This window comes from Zingiber officinale, chromosome 11A (genome assembly GCF_018446385.1).
Source record: "Zingiber officinale cultivar Zhangliang chromosome 11A, Zo_v1.1, whole genome shotgun sequence".
In the NCBI taxonomy this organism is placed as follows: Eukaryota; Viridiplantae; Streptophyta; class Magnoliopsida; order Zingiberales; family Zingiberaceae; genus Zingiber; species Zingiber officinale.
In genome coordinates this window covers 74,809,876-74,820,199 of record NC_056006.1, presented here as the reverse complement: position 1 = coordinate 74,820,199, position 10,324 = coordinate 74,809,876, and the positions used below count along the sequence as shown (strand labels likewise).

Here is a 10,324-nt window from a genome sequence, read left to right as displayed (position 1 = left end):
TCTTGACTTTGAGTGCTAGGTTTTAAGTTGACTTTTCTTCATTATTTTTAAACCTACATATCTCAACTCATGTAATTCGAAAGTGAAAAATAAACTTTCTAATGTACTTACCACGAAATCCTTTGATATGTAAAATGAGTCTATTATAGATGCCCACTTGGGAGTTTTTAGAAAAGAATTTATCACATACCTTAGCAAATCTTGATTTGTTACCATTTCTTTGAGATTTGTGAATTTGGTAATCAACTTTTTGATTTTTGCATGAAGATGGGCTATTGTCTCTTCCTTTTCCATCTGGAGGTTGTTGAGTTAGTTCTAAAGCAGGCCCCATCTTGTGAGTTTAGCCTCTGGGGTCCCTTCGTGCAGCTCTAGGAAGTTCTTCCAAAGGTCTTTAGCTGAGTCGTAGCTGCCAATCCAATTGACTTCTTGGGACGGAAGAATGCTCAACAGATGGAACTCTGCTTTAATTTGTTATTTGCTATGAAGTCCTTCTGCTCCTTTTTTTCTCTAGAGATGTTCTTCTTTTTCCTCGCCGTGTTGATCTTTGGGTGCTACAAAGTCATATTTAATGGTTAGTAAAATTTCAAAATTTGATTTAAAGAATACCTACATTCTCTTTTTCCATGTCATGAAATCTCTCTCAAACTTTGATGGGTGAATGCTCGCTTTGATCATCTCCTTGTTACTTCAGTAGGCGATTAGTCCTTCTAAAGTGAAATTAGCTCTGATACCAATTGTAGGTCCCGGTAGATCGGATAGAGGGGGATGAATAGCCTGCAATAAAAATAAGAATTTTTCTTATTGTTCTTAACTTAGCAAGGACAAACACACATTAGTTAATTAAGATAAACATAAAATAGAAGAGGCAAAAAGTTTTACTTTGTTTGCAACCAGAGAGGTTATTATTCCAAGGCAGTTAAAGCTCCACTAAAAAAAGTCTCTTTCGGTGTAGGCAAAGTAGCCTCTTACAGAGATTAAAACATGGGCACTTAAAGCAAGAAACAAAAATTAAGTACAGGGTGTGTTGTAATAATCTTCGAGCGCACTAGGGCTCTATTTATAGCACACTGGTCGCAACTAGCCATTTGTTGATGTGGAGCTTCCCAGGTGCCTAGACTCGGTCCTAACACCTAAACTCAGTAGCCTTGATCCACACTGCAATGAGTTCCTATCAAACATTAATCAGTTCCCGAGCACCTGGACTCAGTTTGGGTGCTTGGAGTCAGCTGATGTGTAATCCAATACTGATCCTCACTGTAATGTCTCGCTAACTTGGCTAGGACTTCCTGGATGCCTGGACCTAGTCTAGGCACCTAGACAAAGTCAACTTGGTAGTTGACTTATCTAGTCGCTTGGGTAATATTCTGACCATCTAGAGTTGAGCTCACCTGAACTCAACTCTGACTGTCTTCTCGAGCAATCTTTCTCCTCAGTTTCTCATCCCTCGGAAGCGTTGCGCGTGTCCTTTCATTAGCCGTTGTACTCTTTTGCAGCTCCTCATCTCTCGATGCACGGAGCCCATCAACTCCCTTCCCATGTTATCCTTCTAACTAGTTGCTTCTTCTGCTTGACTTCTTGTATTCCTAAGTCCCTACACACTTAGACACAAGGAATCAAAATCATAGAATCTAACTTAACTTGGTTGATTACATTAAAATTCATCTGGGGTACTTACAGTCTTGAGTGAAGAAAGAGCATTATCAACTATCTGTAAAAAATAATTTACTTGAAAATATTTTTCAACTCTTTGTATTGGTTCATCTCGAGAATTTTTATTAAAGAATCCTTGTCTGGCGAATATGAGTTTCACGAAATATGGGTTCAACCTCCATTCCTAAAGCAATCTTTTCAATTTCACTCTTCGCCTCAAATTAGTATTTATGTATTCTTCCAAAAAGATAATCAAACCTTTTAAGAGACTAATACCCACATTAATAGCCATATCTTTTCTTTAGAGAATCTTGATGAACTTATTTACTTTCTGCAATACTCCAAACCATATTACCATGCCCATAAAAAATTCAAAACTTCGAAGTTTATAATTTGTCAAAGATCCTGCATCACTCACTGTTGTTGCATCACCACTATGCTCTACTAGATACAATAGTGCATCTCTTATTTGAGGGACTTGAAATCTTACAAAAGCAATAGCAGAAAGTTATAACTTTATCTCTTTTGAATAACACACAACAAAAGCAAAACTCTTTATCCTTCTCTATTCGACAAAGGTTGCTTTTTCACTTTTTCATAAAAACAAAGTATACACAACAAAAAAGAAAAAAGTAAAACAAAGTTAACACTTTTCTTTTACTTGGTTCGGAGCCTTTGATCACTCCTAGTCCTTAAGGCCTACACTCGTTGAGTACTTTCATTAAGCAATTCACTATAAACTCACAGGATTACAAAAGATATTTCTAATACAAAGTAAATGTAAAGAAAAGATAGCAACAACTTGAAGAATGTAGTTACTTGAACATCGGTTGTCGGAGCAACGTTACAATGTTGTAGAGTGAGTTTTGGAGCAGCAGGCGAGTATGAAAGTCATTTAAAAATGATGTTTTAAAGCTACTAGTCGAAGCTGCTTTTATAAGCTTTTCTAGACACCTAGACCACCCCAGGCGCCTCCACTAGAGTCTATTTGATCCTATTTTGACGCTGAGTTATCCAACTTCGAGCCCCTGGACCTCCCCCGAGCGCTTGGAATGCTGACATGGCTACAACTCGGTAAAATTCTATCCAGTAGCCTCTATCCACTCTTGAGCGCTTGGACCAACCCCGGGTGCCTGAATGTTGACATGTGCCGACCAATCGAAGTGTCTCAACTCATCTACACAAGTGGCTAGTTTTGGCACCATCTAGGCACCTAGATCTCGCTTGGGGGCCTAAATCTCCGGGCACCTGGACCCACTCGGGGTGCCTGGAAGTCTTTTTTTAGCTTTCAATTTTCTGCACCACAAAGTTAGCACAACAAGCATAATATATAAAAATAAAGATTTTGGCAAACATAGGACTGTCCAGTTCTGACTTTGAATTTCATTGAATTCTTAAATTGGACTGACGCCTACTGTTCCCTCAACCGGGAACGTGTCTTCACTGGATCACTCTCCTCTAGTGCTTACCTTACTTACCATTTGCAAACTTACTCAACTCTTGACCTACCAGGTCTTCTTACCAGATGCCCCATCTGGACTTCATCCAATTATCAGGTCTCATGGACCCAACTAGACTTCTTGCTATATATCAACCTATCTAGTCTTCCTATGCCTGTTATTAGGTCCTCCAAACCTAACTGGACTTCAGCCTAGCATCAGGTCTCATCAAGTCTTTCAGTCATGCATACTTGGTAAATAGGTTAGAAAACACAAGTCTAACTTTAACCTTTGTCATACATCAAAATCTGAATTTGACTATTAGTACAAATTACACCACCAATGTCTATCATTGAAGCTTCTATCGTGATCATTAACCGAATGCACAATATCCATAACTCTTTTTGAACCTCTCTCTATTAACAAATCAATATTTCTTTGATGCCTATTATTCTCCCAATTTCCTGAATTAATCAAATCATCTAATTCTTCACAACTCATCTCTATATTTTCATTCAAATTTTCAATATCATTTGCATCCTCTATTCCATTATTATTATTTTCTTTAATTTTAATCTCTTCATGATTATTATTTACTTGAATCTCATCATTCAAAATTATATTCTCAGTCAAAATTTGATCACCAACTACATTCTCAAAATTCAAATTTTGATCCAAATTTGTAATAATAGTCAAATCTTCAACTAAGGAAACTACAAATTTTATGTACCTTTCCATGGACCCAGTGAGAGATTTTATAAGAATCTCTTGTCTCTCTTTCTTTTTCCTCTTTGAACTTCCCGATTCAAATTTTCTTTTTCCCATCATAATTCACAATGCAAATCTAACAAAACAAAATCAAATTATAATTTAAATACTAACAAATATATATCTAGGATTTTCAAATTAATCGATGATAGGATTAATTGTATTAAACAGTTTTGATGCACGAAACATTCTGAATTATAACTTTAATAATTGCAATAAACAGATTACTTTTAGAACACTAATTATTGATATATCGATCTATCCATTAAGCATATTCAAATAATAATTAACCGCAAGTCCACAATTAAGCATATTCAAAAAATGATTAACTACAATTATATACAGATGTACATCAGTAAATTAATTCAAATTACCAATCCACACATTTTTTGTGTCAAATATTTAAATATTATTTTTGTTTACTGTGAGGGCATAAAAGACAGTAACCTCTTATTTTAAGTGCATTCTTCTTGTCCCATCTCTAACCTAAAGTGTTACTGCCACACACTTAAACCCTCTTCTTTCTACCATTTTCTAATAATTTTTGAATATTTCCAAGGTCATCTCTTCATTAAATTTCAAAACTAAGTCTAAAAAAAATACAAATGATTTTAGCAGAAACTGAGAAGAGTTAGGCAAGTGTCGCAAGTCATAAGCAAAAAATAAACTTAAAAATATTGGGAAAAAATAAGAATCAAAATGGAAAAAGAGATTTTACCTCTAGATTTTCCGTTTTCTTCCATTTAAAAGTTAGGATAGTGAAGAAAATAATTGAATGAGAATTGAGAAGATAAAAGAAACTTCAGAATATATATTTAAGTGGCACAATTTTTTTTATTGTCAATTGATTTAAGTGCAAATTTTATTATTATATGTTAAAAAAAAGATTGACCCATTATCAAATTGAATAAAAAGTCTTAATAATATGGAGGCCCGGGAGGCTCTAGGCAGCTGCCTAGACAGGCTCCCTTAAAATCAGCCTTAGGTCAGCCTAATCAGATTAGAATGACTAGATCAATTAACCTACTCAGCATGATTAGACTGCCTGGCGCACCTAACTCCACTAACGTAATCTTATTGCCCAATTTGACCAATCCAACCCAATCAACTTGACTATCTTGATTGGCTCAATAGATTTGTTTAACCCAATAGTGGCATCGGGGGCCACTTTAATTGGTATCTGATCCAACTAACTTGATTGCTTGTATAGTCTTAATTCCGATCCACCAATTCATCAAACATTTATGACCTGATCAACTGACTTGTCTGGCTTGATTAGAATCATTAGCTCACCGACCAAATTTGATTAACCAAATGGGTGAGTCTGACCGTATTGCAATTTTCCATCTCAATCTGTAAATACTTGAAACTGCATAAAGCACAGACAGCGTGCATGATCTGAATTCTGAACAATCACTCCTCGAAGACAGGAGAAAACAAATAGAATAGAATCAGTAGTTGTAGAATTTGAGTTAGTAAATGAAGTACAAGGAAAGTGAAGCAAAAGGATCAGACACAGCTTGAAGTACAATGCATCGTTTGATGTTTCGCTCGGAAAAAAAAGGAAATAACACTTCCGAGCTACTTCTCTCAAGCACCAATGAATCAAGATCACTCGAAGCAAAAGTTGGTCATTCCGAAGAGTGTTACAAAAATTGTGGATGGGCACGGCGCGGTCAAGAGTTAAATTAAAGAATACACGAGGACGGGCTTCTTCTACCGTAGTGCAACATCATGATGTGGTCAGGATTAAGCGAGTCTTGCAGCGGCATCGCCGCCGACGAAGATGACTCCCTCGAGCACCAGAGCTGGTCTCGAACATGCAGCAACGACAAGGAGGGAAGAAGCCTTTGGCCTCTGCATGTAATTTCCACCTGCTTAAATTAATTAGTAACGTCCAGCAGATTAAATAGACCGAATAATTAAAAAGTTTAAATCTCAGTCATCATTGTAGATAAATTAATTACAATATTAAGGGTATGTAGGATGCCAGCCTTGTTTAATGATTCGATCCTATAGATTAAGGACCAGAGTTCAATAAATTAACGCCCACAGCTTCATGAACTTTTCCACCAATAATTAACCCAATGCAAAACATGCATTCATTTATATCTTATCATACAAAAGCTCACTATAGGAACATGTAACATAATGTTAATATTGATGAATAAATACCATTAATTAAATTGAAAGTGCCCCCTTTCATGTTTTTCGCATAAATTAACAAGGTGTTAAATAAGTTTTGAAGAGAATATGTGATTAGGGTGATCCAAAAAGCACGCCGAGGAATCAATGAGAATATCATAATTCCTATCTTCTCTTTCTCTCTCCCTCACGACGTGGACAACATAATAAAATCGCATGCACGTCTCCTCACGTTGTGGTGTGCCCTTTATATGAGTAGTATAGTGAATAAGGCACTGCCCCACGGCCCACGCCACACATCCCCTTTCCTTTGAAGCCAATACAAAACAAGCCACTATTCTCTTTCTATGGAATCCTTAAAGCTAATTAACTCTAGCAAATGGTGGGATCCCCCCACCACCCACTCTTGTTGTTAAGGAGTCCACAGCTTTCATGTGGTCTTAGAAAAGCTCCCATGCATGCCATAGTACATATGGCATATATACTAAATGATATAATGTATTATAATGGGCACTAGCTAGTGAGACAAGGAAACCATGATTGGTGGATGAGACGAAGGGGGGAGTGGTCCAAGACTTTATGCTTTCTTTTCCTAGTTCTGTTCATGTGTCTCCTTCGCCACTTTGTTATTAATGATTCTTTTTGGGAGTCCCCACTCCATGCATTTCACTTCACTCCAAAGTCTATACCCAATGTGTATCTTCTGTTTTGATGGCACCATGCATGGACCCCTTCTCCCATATATTCTCACAAGTGCAGCACTTAAGTCCCTTGATAGCTCCTCTTAACAAAATTCCTAAGCACAATGTAGGACCAAATTAGCTTGTCATATATTATGGATAAGTGAGAACAGCCAGGCGAAAGCATGACGACCCATGCTAAAGCATAGTATATAGCTTCAAAGCTTCCAAATGTCACCGAGGGTGCACACAATAGGTTTCATCTAAACTTAATTGATTAATCAGCATATGGTTATAACCATATCAGGAGGATATATATAGGACCATAATCCCTATTCGAATCTTATACGTACAACACCATGCATGAGAATTGCTCACCATAATGTGAACAAAAGAGGCAGTAACTACTGGGTCAAATATTAAAATACGATAACCAAATAAATATAGGTTTGTACTGGTGAAAGCACATTCACACACTGGTGAATTGTAAGTTTAGTGTGAACTTTTCTCATTAAAAAAACTGAACTTAAAGATAATTAATATGCATGCTATACTGAGAGAACAGTGTTCAATACTCCTATATAAGAGTTTATATATATTTAATTTATAGCTAGCTACATGGCAGACAACAAGGGAGAATAAGGAATTACAGAAGTTGATTTCATAAGCGAGAATGCATGTATGAGATAGTTAACAAAAGTAAATAATCAACAAGATTAAAGCATTTACAAGTTGAAAATATTATTAGACATTTATAATTAAAATAGTACATATAAAGAATTATAGATGAAATAAAAAAAATATATCATTTAAAGATCCAACATTCACATTGTAGTAGGAAGCCATATAAAAACATCTTGTTCGGTATGTAATTAAGTTGAAATGAAGGAACTTAGTATATTCTTTAAAAGTAAAGAAAAAAAATTCCTTCAATCTAAATCTATTGAACTCCTTTTGATTGTCTTTTAAACACAAATATATTTTGTATTGAATTTAAAATGAAAAACGTTGCATGAATCACAGCTCCTTATTGTATATATGCTGAATTTAATTAAGAGCTCTCTTTATAGTTTCTCTTTCAATGTAAAATTTTGCTGCTGCTTTTAGCAAATAGTGAGTTCCCCAAAACTGAATAAAGACCGCCCTTTGTAATAGTATATTCATGTAATATAAAGGTAGAAACCTATATTTTTTTTAATCCATCATTAAATCCTATATACAAGCCATAATTAGAGTTTACACCAGAAGCCAAATTAATTGTGATGCCAAATTAAATTGATGGAATCTGATAAATACATATAAAAGAAAACTCTTTCATACTATATTTTATCACTAGATATATATATAGCCAGCTAAGTTTGAAAACAAAATCTAATAAATCAAAAAGGGTACCTACCATACAACTCCAACTACTGTTTAATAGTAGGTTTCATGTTGTAATCGCATAGCTTCCATCAAAGGTAGGTAAAACATGGGCATTAGGGAGGTCACAAGCAATAACTTTAAAAGAATATCATTTATTGTTTTTGCGAAATGGGCTATTTAGAAGTCATATATATCTGGCTTCCAAGTCCAATCCTGTCATTCCTTTTATGCTAAATAGAAGCGTGGCATGCAATATAATGTTTCATCTATGAGTTCTCTTTTACAACTATTAAACTGATGCCTTTGGTATGCCGTGCCTAGCTATACATAGAAAAAACTTCTCTTCGCCATAATGGTTTTACTACTGGTGTCAGCCTATCCTGAAAACTCCATTCTAATGCCACTGAGAAACTCACTTTCTACCTAAAACATGCTAACTGGTGAGCCATCCCACATCATTTTAATTCAGGTATAATTTAACTCCCAAACTTTCTAGTACCAACCATAGGAGGTCATGCATAAATTCAGAAAATGTTTGTCATATTTCTATTTCTAACTAGGATCTGAATTATATGATTAGAAGAATGAAAATTCTATGTATTACTGATGTAAGAAGTATTCATTTTAACATATATTAATAGCATCGAGAGAGTGTGAAGTATATATACCTCAGATTCATCCTCCAAAACCAGCTTGTTCATCAAGTACTTGATCAGCAACCTAACTGTCATCCTTCCATCCCTGCAATAATTCAGCTGTGAAGAATGAGAAGCTAAAAGTCACAAGAAGCATCATATGTTCTTTTGGGTTCTCCAAATATAGAAACTAAAACTGCACAAAATAGTAGCTCAACTAGGGTAGAATCATATCGAGAGATGTTTTAGTACTTGATCCTCAGGTAGCTCTTTGGTATCTGAGGCAAAAAAGGCTCCCTCCCGCTGCATAAATTACAATTTTTTTTTAGAAAAAAAAATTCATTAATTTTACTAATTAGCTAAATGCATCCACCGTACCATAACAAACAGACAAAAAATGGAGGAAAAAACAAACGAAGAAGAGACGTTTTTTACTGTCCCTTTTTCGGTCGCCTAACAAACTAAATCAGAATGGAAAAAACACACAAAATTGTTTAATGCATTTTTAGTTTGCCGTACGCGCGTACCGGTTTCGCTTGGCCTGAAGCGTGACCCAAACGCCCGATTGAGGTCTTCTCGGAGGGCTAACAACCCTCACCGCCATGCGCGGAGCCCCCGCCGAGCTCATCATCGGGTGCGCGAGCTGCCGCGCGACGAACTCCGGCATTGCCGGAGGAAGAATCAGCGCGGGACCACCGCCAAGGGCGAGATTCGTGTTGCCAACATTCCAAAATCGCCCCCAATATTGCGGCGGCGGTTCCCTACTGTGGGGACCGGTCCAGGGCACCATCGGCCCCGCCATATCTTCCGCCGGAGGGTTGGGGAAGCCGCTCGCGCTACTGCTTGGCCAAAATGCTAGAAGTGGCAACGGCGAGAACAGAGCTGCCGAAGAGGAGGCAGAGGATGTCTTCATCCGCTCGGAGCCACCGCTCGAGGCGGCAGCGACGTTGGAGGAAAGAGGGTTAGGGGGCGGCCCGAGGGATAATCGGAGCCAATCGGTGGATGTGGCGGGGCAAACTTCGTCATCGCCTCTTCGGTCGTCCTGCGGAGCCGGGGAGAGCTCGTCGTCGTAGGCCATAGAGTGGGGGTTCGGTTTCAAGGGGCCTCGGAGATCATGGAAATAGGCGCGGCCGCAGCGCGATATGAGCCCACAAGATACGCAGTGTCTCTGGCGGCGGAGGTCATAATCGGGGATCATCGGAACGTTGTACATACCATGATCGCAGTCGTCTCTCCGCTGTGCGTCGTCGCTCTGGCAAAGCAACCAGACATCGTGAAAGCTAGCCGAGGACCAAAGAGAGGAAGAGGCAGCTCAGTATGCTGGAGAAGTACTGCGCTTGGAGATCTCTCGCTTTCCGTGGAATTCCTCTTCGGCAAGCTTGTTTGAGAACTGATGAGAGAGAGAGAGAGGGGAGGAAGAGGGCGATGAGTGCAAGTAAGATTTTTATAGGCACATTTATACCCTCGGAATTATTCATATGTAATATGCCTTTTTTCAGGGGGTTTCTGTACAAAATATTATCCCATTGGACACGTGTAAAAATAATGCAACGGAGTGTATTTCCGCATAAAATTAATTTAGCTATTCATATATTTTATAAATTTATCTGGACGAATTTAAAATTTTAAATTCAGAACAATT

At 37.5% G+C, this 10,324-nt stretch overlaps 1 protein-coding gene across 1 annotated transcript; it reads right to left on the bottom strand.

The window, feature by feature from the left end:
- Positions 1-5,315: 5,315 nt before the first annotated feature.
- On the bottom strand, positions 5,316-10,097 carry LOC122030899 (protein LAX PANICLE 2-like). The gene is made up of 4 exons (XM_042589944.1): positions 9,210-10,097; positions 8,935-8,985; positions 8,716-8,788; positions 5,316-5,731 (listed from the first exon to the last, which is right to left on the bottom strand). Exons 1-4 carry the CDS (start codon positions 9,893-9,895, stop codon positions 5,546-5,548), a joined length of 996 nt encoding a protein of 331 aa, XP_042445878.1. The 5' UTR covers positions 9,896-10,097; the 3' UTR covers positions 5,316-5,545.
- Positions 10,098-10,324: the final 227 nt, after the last annotated feature.

Coding starts and splice junctions, on each gene's coding strand:
- LOC122030899 (XM_042589944.1), bottom strand. CDS start 9,895: ATGTACAACGTTCCGATGATCCCCGATTATGACCTCCGCCGCCAGAGA. Junction 8,986..9,209: donor CTTCAGGCCAAGCGAAACCG/GTACGCGCGTAC, acceptor TAATTTATGCAG/CGGGAGGGAGCCTTTTTTGC. Junction 5,732..8,715: donor TTTTGGAGGATGAATCTGAG/GTATATATACTT, acceptor TAATTTAAGCAG/GTGGAAATTACATGCAGAGG.